Source organism: Equus quagga, chromosome 11 (genome assembly GCF_021613505.1).
Source record: "Equus quagga isolate Etosha38 chromosome 11, UCLA_HA_Equagga_1.0, whole genome shotgun sequence".
Lineage (NCBI taxonomy): Eukaryota > Metazoa > Chordata > Mammalia > Perissodactyla > Equidae > Equus > Equus quagga.
In genome coordinates, this window is record NC_060277.1 from 57,475,986 (window position 1) to 57,499,773 (window position 23,788).

General features: G+C 43.6%; 1 protein-coding gene across 7 annotated transcripts in view; it reads left to right on the forward strand.

The window, feature by feature from the left end:
* PRPSAP2 (phosphoribosyl pyrophosphate synthetase associated protein 2) overlaps positions 1 to 16,329 on the forward strand; it is a 51,628-nt gene extending 35,299 nt beyond the window's left edge. For all 7 annotated transcript variants that reach the window (XM_046676112.1, XM_046676114.1, XM_046676107.1 and 4 more), the window contains 4 exons: positions 1,284 to 1,432; positions 8,672 to 8,742; positions 12,144 to 12,290; positions 15,644 to 16,329. In XM_046676112.1, the coding sequence (XP_046532068.1) occupies positions 1,284 to 1,432; positions 8,672 to 8,742; positions 12,144 to 12,290; positions 15,644 to 15,802 (526 nt within the window). In that variant the 3' untranslated portion in view covers positions 15,803 to 16,329. The remainder of the gene's footprint in view (positions 1 to 1,283; positions 1,433 to 8,671; positions 8,743 to 12,143; positions 12,291 to 15,643) is intronic.
* The last annotated feature ends 7,459 nt before the right edge of the window (positions 16,330 to 23,788 follow it).

Below are 23,788 nucleotides of genomic sequence, written 5' to 3' on the forward strand. Positions count from 1 at the left end.
GGCACATATTAGGGGAAAATATTTGTAAAGCATATATCTGATAAAGGACTTATAGAATATGTAAAAAGAGTTCTCGAAACTTGTGATCTAACAACCCGTAAAAAATTGACAAAAGATAGACAGACTCTTTACCAAAGAATATATATAGGTGGCAAATAAGCACGTGAAACAATGTTCAACACCGTTTGTCATGAGGGAAAGTCAAGTTGAAACCACACTGAAGTATCATTATACACTTTTAGAATTGATAACACTGAAATGACTGACCATACCAAATTTTGGTGAAAACGTGGAGAAACTAGAACTCTCATGCAAATGTAAAAAAGGTGTAACCACTTTGGGAAACAGTTCTGTGATTTTTTCAGGAGTTAAATGCATGCCCACCATGTGACCTAGCCATTCAACTCCCAGGTATTTACCCAGAGAAAAGAAACGTGTTCGTACAGAGATCTGTACGTAAATATTCATGGCCAGTTTTGTAATAGCTTAAAACTGGAAACAACCCAAAAGTTCATCAACAAGTAAATGGATAAACTGTGATAGACCCATGAAATGGAATAGTACTCAGCAATGTAAAGGGATGACCTGTTTTTTGATGTACGGTATAATGTGGATGAAACTCCAAAAAGAAGTCAGGCCAAAAGAGACTACATATTCTGATTCCACTTATGAAATTCTAGAGAAGGGAAACTATAGTGACAGAAAGCAGATCAGTGGTTGCCCCGTGCTGGAAGGAGAAATTACAAAGGGGCACAAGGAAACATTGGCAGTGATAGATATTTTCATTGTCTTGGTTGTGCCAGTGGTTATACAGGTGTATACATACATCGGAGCTTATGAACTCGTACAGGTTACCTGTGTACGGTTTATTCTGTCTCTGTTACACCACTGTATAACTATCTCAATAAAGCTATTAGAAAATTGATGCTTAATGTTTCGGGAGTATTTACTGCACTTTGTCTCCTGTGGCTTGTTCTCACTTTGAAGTAGGTAAGTGGGTAGCATGAGCAGTTACACGTGAGGAAACAGGCTTAGAGGAGGTTAACTAGCTTACTCCTGCCCACCCTGCTGACTAGTGCAGACCAGGGCCACTGTCGCTGCCAGAGGGACGGGAGGTCTCCATGCGTTGTCCTGGATTCTAAGACTGAGGTTATCTCCTTCTCTTTTTCCACTATTCCTTTGGGAAGCCACGTTTTATTTGTGTTCTCCTAATGTTTCTCCTATAGCCGTTAACAGGAAACAGGTGCTGCGTGGTGTGTGAACTGTCTCATGCTCTCCCTCAGGGCACAGTCGTTCGCTGAGCGCCTGCGGCTGGGAATTGCGGTGATTCACGGAGAGGCGCAGGACGCCGAGTCTGACTTGGTGGATGGCCGGCATTCCCCGCCCATGGTCAGGAACGTGGCTGCCATCCACCCCAGCCTGGAGATCCCCAGTAAGTGTGCTGGCCCCCCTTTGTCGTTTCATCTTTGATTTTAAGGCTGGGTTAATTTTTTTTTTCAAATGTGAGTTACCTCTTCTCTCTGTTTTTAAGTTGGCAAACTGATTAATACCTTCCCTGGCCTGGCTGCAACATGCCCTTCTGGTGGCCCTGTGGATCGCAGAGCTCTTAGACACAGTCTGTCTGATCATAGCAAGACCTGTGAAAATGTGCAGACTGTTCAGCCTGTGGCACCTCAGGGAGCTGCATTCATTCCCTCAATAGTATAGCCTATAGTTTAACAGACGCAAAAAAGCTTTTTATGCACAAGATTATTCACTGTAGTGTTATTTTTAATGCAAAATATTGGAAAGGTCTAAATGGTTTACCAGAGGGTAGAGCTTGATAAATTATGCTGCATCAGTCCAACTAATTATTCAGCCCTTTGAAACAATTAAGACTATTTGGAAACGAGAAAATCTGTGAATGTATCTGAATAGGCAGAATACGAGAGTGTAGACCTTTGTGCAAGGACCGGGAGGAAATAGGAAGGATGAAAATAGTCGTGATGAGGTGGCAAGAGTTATGTGTGCATTGATTTTTGTTTTTAGAAACTTCCCTTGTCCTTTAGTAACATCTTTTCAGTAAAAAAAATACCACCTTTGAGTCTGTTGGAGAGGAAAAACTTTTCCTCTACCCTCTTTAGGTTCCTTGCTTGGGGGCCTGCAAATGAAAGTGACGAAAGACAGATTAGCAAGAGAAAGACAGATTTTAGGAGTTTCGAATTTGGGGCTTCTGTACCGTCTTACTAGGAGAAGGGCCTGGGGAGAAGGGAACTTAGAGAAAACAGAAGACGTCTTACTGGAGGAAGGGGGGAAGAGGGAAAGGGCGCTTGTGGGAAAACAAATGACTTAGGAAAGATAAACGGGGCCCCTAGGAGAATGGGGGGGGAGATGTGACAGTTTTGTGACAATGTCTGTTTAGAGGCAGTGCTGACTTCTAGTCTGGATGAGGAGAGCCCATCTTCCCTGGTGCTTCCTAGGGTGGGATTTATGGCGATGGAATTCTTCTCGGAGGCTCTGCTTTTAGGCAAATAAAGGATTTCAGGAACTCAGCTCCCTTTGGCTCAAAATGATTTTTATGCCACTGTGGCGTATTCTGGACCCTTTCAGGCTCTGGCTTCGCCTAGGAGTTGGCTCCTTTATGGACAGAGGAAAGCTCAGGGGAGTGGGAAGTGGCCGTGACAGAGCTGAGATTGTCGCTGGGCCTGTGGGTCTCACTGGGCTGAGGTGGGGATGGCAGGCATCCAGGCAGGGGAGGCGGGCTGCCGGGATGGCCTGGAGGGCGGGAGGGCAGGCTCTGGAGGCAAGGGCTGGCGTTTGTGTCTGGCGGCGGGAACAACACCACCCTGACTTCCAGAAGGTCCTTGGAGGGACGAGATAGGGATAAGGAAGCAATATTCTGCTGGAATATTAACTGGGAGGATCTTGAATGCTACTTAATAAGCTTGCCTTAATAAGCTTGTCAAATGCTCTCGAGCTGGGGGCAGTTAGGGAGGGGCGGGTGTGGTCAGAAGTCCAGGCCTCGGTCAGCGTTGGGACAGACTGCAGGGAAGAGAGGCGAGAAACAAGGCCAGATGTGGCAGGCTGGTGAAGCTGAGCAAGTGCACAGTGTGGGGGCTTTCATCTTGGGCTGCGAGGCCCAACCCAGTGGCCGCAGTGGCGTGTGGCTCCTGCCCACTGGAATGAGGTGACAGGAGTTGAGGCATGCAGGCAGTGTGAAGGACAGGCAGTCTTGATGTGAAAACCGTAATGTGGAAGATCTCGTTGATCAATTGTTTATTGATTACATGTTAAAATGACGTTTTGATAGATTGGATTAAACAAACTATATAATTAAAATTAATTTCACCTGTTTGTGCTTTTGTACCATGGCTACTAGAAAATCAGAAGTTAGCATGTGACTTACATTCGTGACTCAGTGTACACCACTGCTCTTGCGGGTGGCGGTGGGCTTGTGCAGCTCAAAAGCCCGTGCTCTCCCCATGCCCTTCTTGGCGCTGCCCGGTGATGGGGGTTTAAAGAGGCGAGGGAGCCGGGCAGGAGCCGGGGACACTTTAGCGTCCGCTCAGCTGCGAGCCTGTGCCGGTGCGGACCTTTCCCTGCCTGTGCGCCAGGCTGCTGGGCGCTCACCGTCTGGCAGCCCTGCCCTTCCAGCCTGTGCCGCGCCCTGAGGGCCTTCTGGCGGGGCCTCTGGCAGCCTCGGGGTTGAGCTGGTTCCCTGAGTGCGGAGGAGACGCGTCCCCACTCAGAGGTTTGCAGGCACGTGGGCTGTGCTCGCTCGGGACCGCGCAGCCACCTGGAGGTGCACGGGCGCCTTCCTAACTTGGGCGCGTCCCGGTGGCCCCGCAGCCTCGCGGCCTGCGGCGCGGAGGAGCCGCCTTCCCGTGGACGCGGAGGGGCTGCGCGGCTGTCCAGCGCTCGCCCGCCTTCCCTTCTCGGCCTCAGGTTCATCCTGTGTCACTCACAGTTTCACTTTTAATTAGAATGTTTCTGTGTTTATATTTTCACTCAAGTGGTGTTTACTAGAGGACTTTTGGGGGAGTATACCAGAATTTTAGTTTCACAGATCCTGAATATTAAACATTTTTGCACATTTGATGGCTTGACAACCTATGTATAATGCTTAATAGCAAATAGATATATGAAGGGAAAAGAAAGCATTCATCCTATTGCATCTCAAATATGTATTTTGAGGTTTTGATTATATCAAAAAGATTTTGATATTTAGCATTAGACTTAAAAAATTATTTTTAATTTGTATCTTCTGGTTTCCTATAGATGAAAAATACCACCTAAAAAAGAAAATAATAAAAATACTTTTTCAGAATATAAACATGTTGTACAATTATTTAGAACATTATGATGTGTAAAATTTAGAAGAAAATAAGAATCAGTGCTTAATTCCACTGTTGAGAGCCATACACACCACTTTTGTCAGTGGGCTTCCTTTCATTGTCGTTTCTGATTTTCATAGAGCTGTGATCCATGCTGATTATGTAATTGTGCATATTGCTGTCTTGGCCCAGCCTTATAATATATCTTTTCCCAAGTCATTAAAAACTTGTAAATAGCATTTTGCATGGCCGTATAGCATCCCATCTTAATGGATGTGGCGTAGACCACCCAGCTGGGGTCTAACCGGGTGTTTATGTTTTCTCCTGCTCTTTGCCAATATAATGTTGCAGTGCACATATGTGGGTAAAAAACTCTTTCCATACTTTGGCTTATTTCGTTATAAGTTTTTGAAAGTGAGATTAGTGGGTCAAAAGATATGACTATTTATATGGCTCTTTGTCAAATTGATTTCCTAAAGGGCTATGCCATCATACTCTCATTGGCGTGGGGGTTAAGTGCCTGGGAAAAGGAGTGTTGCAAATGTAAAAAATTTCTTCAGTTCTGGCATTGTCTTGTTTTGTTTGGTTTTACTTTTCTGTTCCCTCCCCCACACCAACCTAGGTTCCCATTTGGCATTTGATTGTCATCCGTCTTTAGTCTCTTTTAATCTGAAGCAGTGGCTCTCAACTAGGTGTGGGGGCGGGAGGGGTTGTCCCTTGGAGGACCTTTGGAAATGTCTGGAGACTTTTTTCGATTGTTCCAGTTGAGGGGCACTGCTGGCCTCTAGTGAGTAGAGGCCAAGGATGCTGCTAAACATCCTGCAGCACACAGCACAGCCCCAAGCAAGGGATGCTCTCCCCAGATGGCACTATGCCAAGGTTGAGAATCCCTCATCTAGAGCACTTCTTCTGTTTTTTTCCTTTGTGTGTCATTGACCTTTTTAAATAATTTGAAGTGACACTTGTGTAACATAGGATTAAACATTTTGAAGTCACAGTTCACTGGCATTTAGTACACTCACCATGTTACACAACGACCATTTCTTTCTAGTTTCACACTTTTCATCTCAGAAGAACGCCCCTACCCGTTAAGCAGTCACTCCCCATCCCTTCCCCCAGCCCCTGGCACCACTAATTTGCTTTATGTCCCTTTGAATTTGCTTGTGCCGGACATTTCGTATAGATGGAATCATACAATACGTGATCTTTTGTGTCTGGTTTCTTTCACTTAGCATAATGTCTTTGAAGTTCATCCAAGTTGTTGCAAGTACTAGTACTTCTTTCATTCTTTTTTTGTGTTTTTTTTTTTGAGGAAAATTAGCCCTGAGCTAACATCTACTGCCAATTCTCCTCTTTTTGCTGAGGAAGACTGGCCCTGAGCTAACATCTGTGCCCATCTTCCTCCACTTTATATGTGGGACGCCTGTCACAGCTTGGCTTGATAAGCAGCATGTGGGTCTGGGCCCAGAATCTGAACCAGTGAACCCTGGGCCGCCGAAGCAGAGTGCACGAACTTAACTGCTGTGCCACCGAGCCGGCCCCAGTACTTAATTCTTTTTGATGGCTGAATGATACTCTGCTGTATGTATATGCCATAATTTGTTTATCCATTCATCCGTTGAGGGACACTTGAGTTATTTCTTCCTTTTGGCTATAATGCTCTGCGTTCGTGTAGAAGTTTCTTGGGGGCATATGATTTCGTTTCTCCAGGGTCTGTACCTAGGATTAGAATTGCTGAATCATATGGTAATTTTAACTTTTTGAGGAACCACCAGACTGTTTTCCACAGCGCCATTTTACATTTCTACTAGTAATGTACGAAGGTTCCAATTTTTCCACACCCTTAGCATTTATTCTCTCACTTTTTGGTTGTAGTTGTCCTAGTTGGGTATCAAGGAGTAGTTCGTTGTAGTTTTGATTGCGTTTCCCTGATGGCTGATGATGTTGAGCATCTTTTCACGTGTGTGTTGTCCATTTGTATGTCTTCTTTGGAGAAACGTCTATTCAAATTCTTTGTTCATTTTTAAATTAGGTTGTTTGTCGTTTTATTGTTGAGTTGTAAAAGTTGTTTATATATTATAAACACTAGACTCTCATCAGATGTATAGTATGCAGATATTTTCTCCCATTCTGTAGGTTTTCTTTTCACTTCCTTGGTAGTGTCCTTGGATGCACAAAAGTTTTAATTTTGATGAAGTCCAATTTATCTGTTTTTTTGTTTGTTGCTTGTCTTTTGGTGTCATGTCTAAGAAGGCTTTGCCAAATCCAAGGTCATGAAAATTTACCTCCTGTGTTTTCTGCTTAAGACTTTTATAGTTTTAGCTCTTATTTTTAGATCTTTGGTTAATTTTGAGTTAATTTTTGTATATGGTTTGAGGTAGGAGTCCGACTTCATTCTTTTGCCTATGGATATCAGTTTTCCCAGCACGATTTGTTAAAAAGACTTTAATGGAATAATCTGCTCATTCTTGTAAAAAATCAATTATAAGTGTCCATCGATGGAAGAGTAAATAAAGAAAATGTATAAAACAAAACAATTTTATACACATATACAATGGAATGTTATTCAGCTATAAAAAAGAAGGAAATCCTGCCTTTTATGACAACATGGATGGACCTTGAGGGCATTATGCTAAGTGAGATAAGTCAGAGAAAGACAAGCACTTATGATCTCACTTACATGTAGAATCTTAAAAGAAAAAGAAAAAGCCAAACTCATAGAAACAGAGAATGGAATGGTGGTTGCCAGGGGCTGGGGAGGTGGAGAAATGGGGAGATGTTGGTCAAAGGGACGAACTTTGAGTTAGAGGAAGAGTGGCCTTGGGGATCTAATGCACAGCATGGTGACTGTAATTAACAGTGCTGTGTTACGTACTGGAGAGTTGCTAAGAGAGGAGATCTTAAATGTTCTCGCCACACAAGAAAACTCTAATCATGTGAGGTGATGAGTGTTCCACCTCATGCACAGCATGGTGACTGTAATTAACAGCGCTGGATTACGTACTGGAGAGTTGCTAAGAGAGGAGATCTTAAATGTTCTCGCCACACAAGAAAACTCTAATCCTGTGAGGTGATGGGTGTTCCACCTCATCTTACTGTGGTAATCATTTTGCAGTATATACGTGTATCAAGTCATCACATTGTACATCTTAGACTTACACAATGTTGTCTGTCAGTTCTATCTCAATAAAGCTAAGGGAAAAAATCAATTGACCATAAATGTTTGGGTTTATTTCTGGAATCTCAGTTCTAATCCATTGATCTGTATCTCTGTCTTTATGCCAATCGCACACTGTTTTGATTAGTATAGCTTTGTGATAAGTTTAGAAATAGGGAAATGTGAGCCTTTCCAACTTTCTTCTCTTTCAAGATTGTTTTGGCTATTTGGGCTCCCTTGTATTTCCATATGAATTTTAGGATCAGTTCATTTCTGCAAAAAAAGCAGTTGGGATTCTGATGGAGATTGCATTGAATCTGGAGATCCCTTTGGGTAGAAGTCTTCCAATCCATGAACATGGGATGTCTTTCCGTTTATTTACGTTTTCTTTAGTTTCTTTTAGCAGTGTTGTAGTTTTTGGTGTACAAGTCTTTCACCTTCTTCGTTAAATTTACTCCTAGGTATTTTATTCATTTTGATGCTTTCATAAATGGAGTTGTTTTCTTAATTTCTTCTTCAGATTGTTCATTACTGATGTGTAGAAGCACAGCTGATTTTCGTGTGTTGATCTTGTAGCTTTGGTGAATTTGTACGTTAACTTTAGTAGTTTCTTTGTGGATTCTTTAGTATTTTCCATATGTAGGATCATGTCATTTGCTAATAGAGATAGTTTTACTTATTCCTATCCATTCTGGATGTGTTTTCTTTCTTTTTTGGGCCTACTTGTCCTGGCTAGCACATCCAGTACAATATTGAATAGCAGTGGTGAAAACGAGCATCCTTGTCTGCTTCCTGATCTTAGGGGAAGTTTTCAGTCTTTTGTTAAGTATGATGTTAGCTGTGGGTTTTTCCTAGTTGCCCTTTATTAGGTTGAGGAAGTTCCCTTCTCTTCCTGGTTTCTTGGGTCTTTTTATCATGAGATGTTAACTTTTTTTTTTTTTGGCGATGAAGATTGTCCCTGAGCTAACATCTGTGCCACTCATCCTCTATTTGGTATGTGGGTCACCTCCATAGCATGGCTTGAGCATGGCTTGATGAGCGGTGTGTAGGGACCTGAACCTGCGAACCCCAGGCTGCCAAAGCAGAGTGTGCAAATGTAACCACTGTGCCACCGGGCTGGCCCCATGAGAGGTTAGCTTTTTAATGGCTTTGGTTTACTTTTTAATATAGAAACTTGTGTGTGTGTGTTTTATTCGACCAGTGCTGATTCCTAAAGAAAAGCCCCCAATCACGGTTGTTGGCGATGTGGGAGGAAGGATCGCCATCATTGTGGTATGTAGATCTCTTTTATTATTATCAGCTGTATTTACCATGTTATTCTGTTGACTTATTTGTTAATTATGTGGGGATAGTGGTATGGCCAGGTAAGTCTCATTTAAGTTGGTGCCTTCTGCTAAATCTTTACTTTGGTCCAAAAATTGAAAATTGTTATCGTTAGTTTAACAAATTGCTAACTACTCAGTTAACTAAATATTGTGTAACTCTTTGTCATAACATGGGAACTTGTTTTGTGATCAAAGTAGGATACTTTGAAAGTTGATCGTAACTGTTTAAAACACACATCCTCTCACACTTCACAAAACCACTGCACAGAAGGAGTACATTTAGTACCTGGATAGTTTACAGAAGAGTAAAGTGAACATGTGGGTACTCACTACTCAACTTGGAAACAGAACATTGTCAAGTCCCCTTGAAGCTGCCTCTGGGCTTCTCCCTGGTCTCTCTCTCCTCTTCCCCTCAGAGGTTGTCGCTAGCCTGAACGTCATCCTTCATGCGCTTGCTCGTCTTCACAGTCTGCTGTGAGTGAGTGTGTCCCTAAACACTGTGTTGTTTGTTTTACATGTTTTTGATGTTTATGTAATGAAGTCTTTGTGTACTTTCTGACTTTTTGTTCAACACTGTTTTCAGGTTTCTCCGTGTAGTAACGTGCAGTTGTGCGTTATTCTTTTTCACTGCTGTATGATGTTCCATGTTTAACTATTACACAGCTTATATATATCTGTTCTTCAGGCATTGATCATACAGAGTTTTTTCATTTCCAAATAATACTGCTTGGAACATTCTTGCACCTGTTTTCTGGTACATCCATGCAAGACTTTCTAGGTGCCTGGGAGTGGAGTTGTGGGTCTGAAGGTATGCCTATTTTCAGCTTTACTAGGTGGTGCCAAATTGTTCCCACAGTGGCTGCACTGGTTTTCTAGCCTCCGTGGTGGGAGCCCCACGAACTCCCCAGTGCTTATAATTTTGCTTGCACCTTTTTTGAGTTGGGAAATTTCTGATGCCACCCTACAGGGTAATAGCTGTCCATTAATTTGTTCCTTAATTAGCAAGTTCTGTAGTGACAAGATGCTAGGTAGCACTTTATTCCCTTTCTACTGCATCTGCATTTAAAGAAAAAAACTTTTTATTTTGAAGTGATTATAGATTTGTAGGAAATAGCCAAAAGAAATTAAAAAGTATGAGGAGGTCTTGTGTGCTCTTTACCTTCCTTCCTCCTTGCTTGACTGCAGTGCGGTTACACAGTCCGGAATTTCACGTCACTACGATCCACGAGCTACCTCAGACAGCAGCAGTGTAACGGGTATGTGTGGGTGTGTGCAGTCTTTCTCATGTGTGGCTTTGTGTCGCCACCACTGCAGTCAAGATACAGAACTAGTGCATCACCACGAAGCTCCCTCGCTGCCCCTTTGTAGCCACACCGCCCAGTCCTTCACTGTGGCAATCACCAATCTGTCCCGTCTCTGTCATCGTGATTTCAAGAAAGTCTTGCAAATGGAAAGTATAGTATGTGACCTTTGAGATTGGCTTTCCACTTAGCACAGTTCCCTGGAGAGCCCTCTGGCTTGCGCTGTGGCCTCCGCCTCCCCGTTTATTGTGGACACGGCTCCATGTGCGCAGGCGCCGCGGTTTGTTTGACCTCTCACCTGGTGAAGGACATCTGGGTTGTTCCCAGTTTTCTGCTATTAGAAATAAAATTGCTATATGCGCATTTCTGTATGGGTTTTTGTGTGAACAGAGTTTTGATTTTTCTGGGATAAATAACCAAAAGTGCATTTGTTGGGTTGCATGGTAATTGCAAGTTTAGTTTTGTAAGAACCTGTCAAACTGTTTCTCAGAGTGGCCGTACCATTTTACCAGTAGCACTTTTAAAGTAACATGTATATGTTTTTCTTTGATTATAGTAACGTCAGTATCCATTTGAAAAGAGTCATATATGTTTATAAAATAAATACATGAATATGTATTTAACTCTAGACAATGCTCTATGCCCTCATGGGCTTAAAATGACCTTGGTGGGCTGGGTGTGGTAGGAAGGACTCAGTTTCCCACCTCCTGTGTGTCTCCCTTACTGCTCACTCAGAACACCTCACTTCTGACACCAGATGTGGGGGGAAGCTGGCACACCAAGCAATTCTCTGCAACACCAATTGGTGTCCTACAATTTAATTAAGTTCTGACACTCTACCTGGAGACAGCTTCAGACCCTACAGGTTAAGGGCTCAGTCCCACAAGACCGCCCCCACTTCAGGTGCCAATTGCAAGTAGCAGGTCCCCAGGTCCCCACAGCTTCTCTACAATTTGGATACAAGTCAGGGGTTCTCTGACCCCATCCGCGGGCTCCATCAGTTTGCTAGAGTGGCTCACAGAACTCAGGGAGACACTTTACTTACTATTACCAGTTTCCTATAAAGGACACAGAGGAACAGGCAGGTGAAGAGACACACAGGAGGAGGTCTGGGAGGGTCCCGAGCGCAGGAGCTTCTGTCCCCGTGGAGCTGGGGTGCGCCACCCTCCCAGTGTGGCTGTGTTCGCCCACCTGGAAGCTCTCCGAACCCCCTGCTATTGGGGTTTCTGGAGGCTTCCTCACATGGGCATGGTCGACCATTAACTGCATTTCCAGCGCTCTCCCCTCTCTGGAGAAGGGGTGGGGGCTGACAGTTCTCAGCTCATCATGGCTTGGTCTTCCTGGGGCCCACCCCCATGCAGGAGCCATCCAGGAGTCGCCCCAGAGTCGCCTGGTTAGAACAAAAGACGCTCCTGATGCTCTTATCACTTAGGAATTTACAAGGGTTAGGAGCTCGGTGCCAGGAGCGGGGCAGAGACCAACATATATATTTTTATTTTATCTCACACTGGGAATCTGTGTCCATAGATTAGAAACCATTGGACTGGGTATTTTGTTAAAAATAATGTTACTGTTTTCCCATTATGAATATGTATGTAAAAAGCATATTTCCCATATGTCCAGTAGAGAAAATTTGGAAAATAAGGAAAAGTAGCAAGAAAAGAGGAAAGAACCACTCAGAATCAAAAGCATCTTCCACCAGTTTTACTGCGAATTAGAAGAAAGCATTTGGCGAGCCTCTGTGGAACGCCTGCACTGTGGGGCACGGTTCTGGACAGCAGGGCTAAGGAGACGCAGACCCCAGGGATCCCTGGGGTGGAGAGACAGCTGTGGAAGGCAGTGCCGTGCAGGAGGAGCCCCCTGTGAGAGGCCTGGAGGGAATGCAGAGGGAGCACAGTGACGGGGCCGCGTGACCAGCTGTCTGGACACATTAAAATGGAACAGCAAATTTGTCATAGTAGAATTAGTCCGACCCTTTCTTTTTCCTAGTCATCTAAACCTTTGTGAAGGTGTTCATGTACCTTTTGCTCCATCTGTAATTTGACAGGATGACATTATCGATGATGTTGACAGCTTTCTGGCTGCGGCAGAAACCCTGAAGGAAAGAGGTGCATATAAGATCTTCGTGATGGCGACTCATGGCTTGTTGTCTTCAGATGCTCCCCGACTGATCGAAGAATCTGCCATAGACGAGGTACCGGAGCCAGGCCCAGTGCGGGCCGCCACTCTGCCGCTCGGCACCTCCTCATCTGCAGTTATAGAGGATAGGTAGAAGGATGAGCTATTTTGCACTGAACAATGGTTTGCAAACATGGGTTATGTTTGTGTTTCATTCACCATAAGCCTCTGTCTCTATAAGCCCCTGGTAATAGTAGCTTTAGTAGCTCTCATGAACGGAGCACACTGTCTACGCTGGCACTGCCCAGTGCTCCATCACAGCCCACGGGGTCCGCGTCAGTGCTCCTTCTAGAGAGATGAGAGATCGGGCATCAGGGAAGTTGAGTGACTTCTTAAGATCAGACAGCTCCTGGGCTCAGTGTTTGGGTTCAGACCTTAGTTTGCTTGAAGCCAAAGCCCAGCCTTCTCCCTGGTACAGACGCCCATGGAAGGAAACTGGCAGAGGAAGGCAAACAGGGCATTTTCCTAAGGTGCGGCTGAGCGAGGCTGTCCAGGGTTACTCACCGTGCTTTTCCAGCCCCGCACTCCGGAGCCCAGCTAGGAGGTTTGACTGTATAAATCACATTTTTATTGTCTCTTAAAAAACAGAAGTGCTGTCCTCTGCATATTCCTGGGTATTGAATCTTGAATTAGTCCAACTCGTTTTACTTCTGCGAGTCCTGGGTTTTTACTTTTCAACGGTAGACATCCCTAAGCCGAGCCCTGTGTTTATCAGCTTTGATGGGTTCCAGATGCCTTAGCGCAGACGGAAGGCTGGACCTGCGTGCTCACGTCAGCGCAGCCTCCTCACTGAGTTGGTCAAAATGTACTGAGAAGCAGGAATGATGTTAAAAGCGTTCAAGGAGGCGAAATCAGCCATACAGAACGCGTATACTAAGTAAAGCCAGGAGACTTCAGGCCCAGCGTGGCTCTCAGGTCTGTCCATGTGGCACTAGGCGGGCTTCTCACAGGTGCTGTGTGGGTGGATCAGCATGAGCAAACCAGAGGAAGGTGGACGGTGCTGCTGGAGCCAGGCCCCCGAGAGCGGAGCGGGCTCGGACGGGGGGCGCGGAACCAGCAGGGCCCGCGCGGTCTGGCAGTGGAGCTCTTCCCTGGGGTCGGTGCTTTGCGCCCCTGGGAGCCCTGTCACTGATGCTCTTCGTGGGGAGTCAGGTCAGTAACTAAGGGCTAAACAGGGGTCCTGTGTTCACTCTGGTTAGGAAGCTAAGGATTTCCCTAGGAACTTACAGGCAAGTGTGGTCGCCCAACAGATGAGAAAGGTGCGATTGATGCACGAGTCCTGGCAGAGTCCACGTGTGAGGAGCTGGCGGGGGAGAAGTGGAGAGGCCGGTTCCCCGTCAGAGCAGGGGCCAGTCCAGAGCGCTTGGGGTTGGGAAATCCAGGGTTGGAGTGTTTTCCTTGGTTCCTTTTGATGAAGCTAAAGCTAGTTGAGTGAAATGTCCGGAACAGGCGCCATAGAGACAGGAATTCTTGGTCCCTGGGGCTTTGGGGCATGAGGCATAAGGAGCCACAGCTGGTGGGTGTGGGGTTTCTTTTCGGGAAGATATTGGACACAGCTCTGATGTTGTAAAAACCACCGAATTGTACACTTGAGGAGAGTTGTGTGGTATGTGAATTGTATGTCAGTAAAGCTGTTATTCTTAAAAAGTGGTTAGAATAAATTCGGAAAAGTCATTCCTCAGTGAGAGCTGTTTTTTAGTGAGGAAAACTGACCCCGAGGGCCGCAGTGACGCCCCCAGTGATGCCCCCAGGGGGCGCTGTGCACGGAGCGCTGCGGCCTGCCTGTCGGCCCTCGCACTGACTGCGCTGACACGGAAAGCCTGTGTGATGCCAGCGGGAAGGCGCTCTTCCTCTGGGAACTGTCCTCTGCGGGTCATGAGACCTGTGTGCCCTTCATGTCTCCATTTGCTGTAGCGTTACCAGGAAGATCGAATACAGACGGGGAGTCCCAGTAATCACCTGAGGCTGGGTGTTCGCATCCCTGGTGCTGGTTCTGATGATTCCTCATCGTCTCTCTCAGCATCTCATTGTGTGCGCCTCTTTATTATCAGCTGTCTTGAGGCTTATTTTGGAAATAGGGGGTATATATTATAAATAAGAATAAAAAATTACTCCCATTCCTCGTTTTTTTAAGAAGGCTGAGAATTTTTATTTTTTCCCATTTGTAACTGTTGAAAAGTGCTTCTCCTTTTTTGATTTTTATCAAATAACTTTTTAAAGTAACAGCTTTGTTGAGATATAATTCACATACTATACAATTCACCCGTTTAAAATACATAGTTCAGTGGTTTCTAGTATATTCACAGAGCTGTGCAGCCATTACCACAATCACTCTTATTACATTTTCATCACCCCAAAAAAAACCTCATGCCCCTTAGCAGTCATGCCTGTTCCCTCTCAATCCACGCAGCCCCCAGCCCCACCATCTGCCTCTGTCTCTGCAGATTTACCCCATCTGGGCATCTCACGTCAGTGGGATCAGACAGCAGCGGTCTTTCAGGTCTGGCCTCTTTCACTTAGCGTAAGGTTTTCAGTGTTCCTCCATCTTACGGCACGTCTCAGTACTTCACTCCTTTTCTTTTTTAAAGATTGGCACCTGAGCTAACATCTGTTACCAATCTTCTTTTTTTTCCTTCTCCCCAAAGCCCCCGGTACATAGCTGCACATTTTTATTTGTGGGTCCTTCTAGTTGTGGCGTGTGGGACGCTGCCTCAGCATGGCTTGATGAGTGGTGCCGTGTCCGTGCCCAGGATCCGAACCAATGAAACCCTGGGCCACCAAAGTGCAGGGCGCAAACTTGACCACTCAGCCATGGGGCCGGCCCACTTCATTCCTTTTATTCTGAATGTTTCATTGTATGGATATGGCGCGTTTCGTCTCTCCATTCCTAAGTTGATGGAGGTCTGGATTGTTCTGCGTTGTGACTGTTGTGATGGTGCCGTTATGAACATTCGTGCACCAGCTTTGGTCTGGACATATGTGTTCAGTTCTCTTGGGTGTGATCCTAGGAGTAGAATTACTGGGTCTTATGGTAACTCTATGTTTAAACTTTTGAGAAACCTCCAGCCTGTTTTGCAAAGCAGGCGAACCATTTTACATCCCCACCTGCAGTGTACGAGGGTCCGCTTTCTCCTCATCCTTGCCAACACTTACTGTTCCCTGTCTTTTTGCCTGTAGCTGTGCTAATGGGTGTAGGGTTATCCAATTTTGACCTGAGAAACACGGCAAGCGTTCATGTTGACTGAGAACATTGTTGCACGTGCGGTACACCCCTGTCCTCAGAGATTTGAGAGTATATCAGATTTTCAAATCAAGCCAGGAAGCTCCGTGGTTTTATGATGCTTTTGGTTTTTTTCTCTTGGTTTGCAGGTGGTGGTTACCAATACAATTCCACATGAAATCCAGAAGCTGCAGTGCCCCAAAATTAAAACCGTGGATATCAGCATGATCCTCTCGGAAGCCATCCGTCGGATTCACAACGGGGAGTCCATGTCCTACCTCTTCAGGAACATCGGCTTAGACGACTGAGCGGCTGCCCTTTCGGAAGACTCCCGAGGGCCAAACTGGAAAGGGAAGAATGAGGAATGAGTGCGGGGCGGGGTCCTGCCTGAGCGGGTCTGTTTACAGGGGCTGCGTGTGTTCTGTTCCTTTTTTCTTGTTAATTCCTATGGAGATAGACCAACTTTTTCTGTCGGTTTGGGTGTTTATGAGTTTTTTGGGCAATTTTTATAAAAGAAAAATTATATTCTCCTCTTAAAATAAGTTAAGACCTGGTTGTTTTTAGTTTAACTATTTAAAATGTAACTTAGAATAAGATTTTTAAGCTCACAAACAGCCTTTTTCCAAAGTTGCTGGAGCCCAAGTGCTTAAAAAATTAATAGAGTCCAACAGTCTATATGAAAGCTGCTGTGGAACAGCGAGAGTCTCCCGGGGGATCCAGTCAGGGACGTTTAGAAAAGCTTTTCTAGACGAGCATGTGGAGTACGTGACCATTATTTATTTTCTGTAACAGAAGAAGGAATAAAAACTTACTGTGCTGGTGTGCTTTTTCTGAACTTGTGTTCGGGCATTTGTTTTGTAACTAAAGTAAAGTGAAAGCTGAATATGCGTGCTCTGGATATTGAAATGTTCATCAGCTTGTTTTCTCTTTTGCCGCTTGTCGGGAGGGTGCGATAGCCTCTTCAGGATGTGATGGTCCCTGTTCTGTTTGTCCGGTTCTCTGCACCTTCCTGATGTGTCATTTGACTGACATGGGGAGGCCTTGAGTCCCAGGCCGTGGGCGGCCGGGGACAGGTCAGCGAGCTGGCGTGAGCTGCCGTCCGCATCTGGGCACGGTTTTGTTCTGCTCCCTGTTCAACAGCTCAGCCATTCCTGAAACAAAGGCACCACTGCATGCTCTGGGGGAGGAGATGCTGGAGGGGCGTCACGAAGGTCAAGTGATGTCACCCTTGTCGATGTCAGGCATCTAAGTATAGTCTTAGAGTTTAGAGTTCAGAACTCCAAACTTGCACCTTAGACTTTATGACTGTGGAACAGTGGGGTCCCGTGAGTTATGCCAGCGTGTCCTTCCACTCAGGTCACGTGGTGGCAGTCCCATCCAATTCATGGAGGATAAAATGAAGACTTTCTCAGAAAGAAAAAGATTACCTTTTCTTCCAAAAACCTTAAACTTTCACTTTTTGCCTGTGTATATAAGAATCTGGAATAAAATAGCTGTTGACTTAGCACAAAATTAAGATCAATCACCTGCTGTTTGCCGTGTCAGGGTTTGTTGGCTCCCCCCAGAGAGCAGCTTGGGAGCTGTGCCTGGTGCAGCTGGGGCCCTGTGTGTGCAGAAGCACTGGGGGCCCCACTCCAGTGGCTGCCCCGGGTGCTAGTGTCCTCCTGGATGTCCCCTCTGCACTCCTTGCACCGGCAGTGCCCAGCCCCCCGCCAGACCCCGCCTCGTTTTACTAATGAGGGGACCGAGTTTGGGAGAAAAGTGCCCCCGACCAGGTTTTCTAATCCCGTTAATGACAGCGCTGTCCACTTGGAAACGTGTCCTTGCTTATTGCAAACCTGTTCCTAGAGATGGGAATGTACAGTCTTCCTCAACGGGCTTAGGAAATACTGTGCTGACAGCTGCCTTGGCCAGTGCCGCTCTGGTCAGCTGCAGGTTGCCATCCTCTGACGGGTCGCCACGTTTAGAAGAAGAGCCTGGTGGACAGGTATCACCTGAGGGGAGCCGGGCTTTGTCCCTCGGGACTCGCCCATTAATGCTCCGAAATGGGCTGAAGAAACATCTGAGCGAGGCTCACATCTCAGGACTCTGCTGTGTGTGAGTTTTTCCCCATCTTTTGCCCCTTTTGATACTATCTTATCACTGAGCTCATTCAGGAGAAAGTTTCCTCTTGGTGGCTGTGTTCACTGAAGTTTGCCTGCGTGGTTTTTCTTAATGTGTCATCCTTCATGAAGAAAAGCCAAATTTACAGAAGAGCAGTAAGTGAAAAAAAAGTGTAACAGGAGTGTTTTCCTCTGGCTGATGAACGTATGGCAAACCTAGGACTCTTCAGACCCACAGAGGCCTGTGGTCACTGCGCTAGCTGGACGGAGGTGACGATGGACACCTGAGAGAATCCACCAGCTGCTGGGGGTTGAGACCCAGGCACCCTCTGGTCACAAATGTTAGCAGAGTTGAGGGGCATGGAGAAGGGGCAGCTATATGAGGATCAGGAAGGAGAGGAGGCAGAGAATAAGGAGAAGGAATAGCACAAGTGAAGGCTGTGAGGTGTGGCGATGCCGGTGTTTGGGCTGTCACATCGTAGCCTGATGTGGCTGGAGCAGGAGGAGGGAAGACAGAGGTGGGGCTCAGGATAGAGACCCTTGAGGGGCAAATGGAGGAGGTTGGGCTCTGCCATGTGGTGGGGAGCACGGTGGGGTTCTGAGGGCCAAAGAGCACAGAAACGGAAGTCTCCCTTCCACCCAAGACCCTCACCACCCACTTCCTCTTCCAGAGAAAACCATGGTTACGAGATTTTTGTGTATTGTAGGCTTTTCCTCAGCCAGAGAAGTCTTGTTGACCTTCCAAACTACTGTTTCCACTAAGCCAAAAATATAAGGAGTTGAACCTAGAAATTCTGTAACAGAAAAAAGGCTAATAGTTAACAGTTTTGGTTATTGTGATGTTATCACTCTGGACAGACAAATATGGGTTGGAACAGTGCTCTCAGGGCATCAAGAACACAGGATGATAGTACAAGGAGCATGAATGAATGCAAGCATAAACAAACACCAGTTCAGCCCTTGCTGTGTGCCAGAATGCTGCTAATTTGGTTCTCATAATTTCTGTGTTACCTTCAAGGCTCCACCTTGAAGTGATGACTAAACAAGGTGACCCTTCAAGCTAGGATTCAGAATGCAGCTTCCTTCTTCCCAGTTTAGTGCTCTTTCCAATCATTTCCTGCATGTTCTGACTAAAGGCTCCCCCTCTGTGACCTGGAGTGTGTGGCAGAGCCGGGAGCATGTCTAGCATTCTGTGAAGGCCTTGGCTTGGCCCATTTGTGAGCCTTGATCTGAATCTGAGCACTGTTGAGTGGCCAGCGTGCCTGCCTAGTCTGTGGGTGGTAACATTTGTGCCTGACAGTTTCAGGTTGGCTGACTCCTGTGAAAACAACATTAGTTGTTCTAGAAGGAGAAGAGAGAGAGACAGAATCTGAAATAAATAATGGCTGAAAACGTCACAAATTTGATGAAAGACATGAATATAAATATCCAAGAAGCTCAGTGAACTCAAAGGAAGATGAACTCAAGGAGACCCACACCAAGACACATTATAATCAAACTGTCAAAAGCCAGACAAAGAATCTTGAAAGCTGTCAGAGAAAAGTGACTTGTCACATATGAGGGATCCTCAGTAAGATTATCAGTAGATTTCTCATTAGAAACTTTGAGGCCAGAAGGCAGTGGGCTGAGACAAAGTGGTAAAAGAAAAAAATGTCAACCAGGAATCCTATATCTGGCAACACTGTCCTTCAAAGGTCGGGGAGAAATTAAGACATTCCCATATAAACAAAAGCTGAGGGAGTTCATTCCCACTAGCCCTACCCTGGAAGAAATGCTTGGGGTGGTTTTGCAGGATGAAATCAAGGGATACTAGATAATAACTCAAGGCTGTCTGAAGAAATAAAGATCTCAATAAAGGTAAATACATTGGTAATTATAAAAGCTATTATTACCGTAACAATGCATTCTAACACCACTTTTTGTCTTCTACTTGATTTAAGAGACTAACATATTTTAAGAAACAGTTATTAATCTAAAAGCTAGTATTGTTGTAACATTGGTTTGTAACTCCACATTTTTGTTCTCTGCATAATTTAAGAGCCTAATGGATTTAAAAGAATTAGTAGTTTATGTTTTGGGGAACACAATGTATAAATGTTTAATTTTGTGATATCAACAGCTGAAAGGGGTGGAGACAGTGCTGTTAAAGAAGCAGAATTTCTGTATGTCATGGAAGTTAAGCTGGCATAAATTCAAATTAGAGTGTTATAGCCTTAGGATGATAAATATAAGCCCAGTGGTAACTACAAAGAAAAATAGCTATAGAATATATACCAAAGGAAGTAGGAAATGAATTGAAATGTTTCACTGTGAAAAATCAACTAAGCACAAAAGAAGACAGTAATCCAGGAAATGAGGACAAAAAAGCTATAAGGCATATAGAAAACAACGAAATGACAAAAGTCCTTCCTTATCAATAATTACTTTAAATATAAATGAATTCAACTTTCCAATTACAAGACAAAGATTGGCAGAATGGATTTTTTAAAAAAACAATTCAACTATACACCATCTACAGAAGACTCACTTTAGATCCAAAGACACAAATAGATTGACAATGAAAAGATGGAAGAAGACATTCCATGCAAATAGTAACCAAAAGAGAGCAGGGTGTCTAAAGTACTATCAGGCAAAATAGGCTTTAAGACAAAAATTGCAGGTCGGCCCTGGTGGCCTAGTAGTTAGCTCAGCACGCTCCCCTTCAGTGGCCTGGGTTCAGTTTCCAGGTGCAGACCTACACTGCTCTGTTAGCGGCCATGCTGTACTGGCGGCCTACATACTAAAAAGTAGAGGAAGATTGGCATAGATGTTAGCTCAGGGCAAGTCTTCCTCACCAAAAAAAAAAAAAACAAAAACCCAGAAATTGCTATAAGAGACAGTGAAGAACATTATGTGTTAAAAAGTTCAATACAACAAGAAGACATAACAATTATGAACATTTACATGTCTAGTAATAGACCATTAAAATATATGAAGTAAAACCAGACAGAATTAAAGGGAGAAATAGTTCTACCATAACAATTGGAGACTTCAACACCCTACTTGTGGAAATTAACCAACACACTCTTAACCAATTAATCAAAGAAAACATCACACGGGAAATAGGACAATACTTAGAGATGAATAAAAAATGAAAACACAACATAACAAAACTTATGGGACGCAGGGAAACCAGTGCTAATGGGGAATTTATAGCTATAAACTCTTACAAGGAAAAAAAAATCTCAACTCAATCACTTAACTTTACAGCCTAAAGAACTAGAAAAAGAAGAACAAAATAACCCCAAAGCTAGCAGAAGAAAGGAAATAATGATTAGAGCAGAAATAGAGAAAAACAATAGAGAAAATCAATGAAGCCAAAAGTTGGTTCTTGAAAAGATCAACAAAATTGACAAAACTTTAGCTAATGGACTAAGGGAAAAAGAGAGAAGACTCAAATTACAAAACTCATAAAAGAAAGTGGGGACATTACTACTGATTCTAAGTAAATAAAAAGAATTATAAGAGAGTACTATGAATAATTGTATGCCAACAAATTGGGTAACCTAGATGAAAGGGACAAATTCCTAGAAACACAAAACCTACCACGAGTAAATCATGAAGAAATAGAAAATCTGAGCTGACCTATAACTAGTAAGGAGATTTAATCAATAATCAAAAATCTCCTGACAAAGAAAAGCCCAGGACCTGATGGCTCACTGGTGAATTGGACCTGATTAGCTTCACTGGCAAATTCTACCAAACATTTAAAGAAGAACTAACACCACTCCTTCTCAAATTTCTCAAAAAAAAGGAAGAGGAAGGAACACTCCAAACTCATTCTGTGAGGCCAGTTATTACCCTGATACCAAAGCCGGACAAAGACACTATAAGAAAAGAAAACTACAGATCAATATCCCGTGTGAATATTGATGCAAAAATCATCAACAAAACACTAGAAAACCGAATTCAGTAGCATATTAAAAGGATTATACACTATAATCAAGTGAGATTTATGCCAGGAATGCAAGACGGTTCACCATGATCAGTTAAAAACTGACCAATGTAGTACATCCTATCAACAGAATGAAAGAAAAACCACATTATCATCTCAATTGATGCAGAAAAAGTGTTAGACAAATCCAAAGCCCTTTCATAATAAAAACACTCAGAAAACTAGGAATAGAAGGAAACTAGCTGAACATAATAAAACCATTTATGAAACATCATACTCAGTGTGAACAGTGAACATCATACTCAATGGTGCAAGACTGAAAGCTTTTCCTCTAAGATTAGGGATGAGGCCAGAATGTCCACTTTCACCACTTCTATTCAACATAGTACTGGAACGAATCACCTTACCAAATCAGTAAGGAGATTGAAACAGGAATCAAAAACCTCCCAAAAAATAAAGTCCAGGACCAGACAGCTTCCCTGATGAATTCTACCAAACATCCAAAGAAGACTTAATATCTATCCTTCTCAAACTCTTCCAAAAAACTGAAGAGGAGGGGAGGCTTCCTAACTTGTTCTACAAGGCCACCATCACCCTGATGCAAAACCAGACAAGGATAAGACAGAAAAAGAAAATTACAAGCCAATATCATTGATTAACATCAATGCAAAATTCCTCAACTAAATACTAGCATATCAAATACAACATACATTAAAAACATCATACACTGTGATCAGGCAAGATTTATAACAGGGACCACATATGGTTCAACATCTACAAATCTATCATCATGATACACCACATTAACAAAGTGAAGAATAAAAACCACATGATCTTCTCAATAGATGCAGAGAAAGCATTTGACAAGATACAACATCCACTTATGATAAAAATTCTGCATAAAATGGGTGTGGAAGGAAAGTACCTTAACATAATAAAGGCCATATATGACAAACCCACAGCTAATATCATACTCAACGGAGAAAAACTGAAAGCTATCCCTCTAAGAACAAGAATCAGACAAGGATGCCCACTTTCACCACTCATTTAGCATAGTATCGGAAGTCCTAGCCAGAGCAATCAGGCAGGAAAAAGAAATAAAAGGGATCCAAATTGGAAAAGAAGAAGTGAAACTGTCACTATTTGCAGATGACATGACTCTATATATGGAAAACCCTAGAGAATCCACAAAAAAACTTTTGGAATAATAAATGAATATGATGCAAGATAAAAAATCAACATACAGAAGTCAGTTTCATTTCTATACACTAACAATGAAGTAGCAGAAAGAGAAGTTAAGAATACAATCCCATTTACAATTGCAACAAAATGAATAAAATACCTAGGAATAAATTTAACCAAAAAGATGTACCCTGAAAACTTAAAATATTGTTGAAAGACATTGAAGAAGACACAAAGAAATGGAAAGATATTCTGTGCTCTTAGATTGGAAGAATTAACATAGTTAAAATGTCCATACTTCCTAAAGCAATCTACAGATTCAATGCAATCTCTATCAAAGTGCCAATGACATTTTTTCACAAAAATAGAACAAAGAATCCCAAAATTTATACGGAACAAAAAAGGCCCTGAATAGCCAAAGGAATCCTGAGAAAAAGGAACAAAGCTGGAGGTATCACACTCCCCGATTTCAAAATATACTACAAAAGCATAGTAACCAAAACAGCATAGTACTGGCATAAAAAACAGACACACAGATCAATGGAACAGAATCAAGAGCCCAGAAATAAACCCACACATCTATGGACAGCTAGTTTTTGATAAGGGAGCCAAGAACATACAATGCAGAAAGGAAAGTCTCTTCAACAATGATGTTGGGAAAACTGGACAGCCACAGGCAAAAGAATGAAAGTAGACCATTATCTTACACCATACACAAAAATTAACTCAAAATGAATTAAAGACTTGAATGTAAGACCTGAAACCATAAAACTTTTGGAAGGACACATAGGCAGTATGCTCTTCAACATCAGTCTTAGCAGCATACTTTCAAGTACCATGTCTGACCAGACAGGCAAAACAACAGAAAAATAAATGGGACTACATCAATCTAAAAAACTTCTGCACAGCAAAGGAAAGCATCAACAAAACAAAGTGACAACCTAACAATTGGAAGAAGATATTTGCAAACCGTATATCTGATCAGGTGTTGATATCCACAATATATAAAGAACTCATACATCTCAACAGCAATAAAACTAACCACTCTATTAAAAAATAGGCAAAAGGGGAGAGTG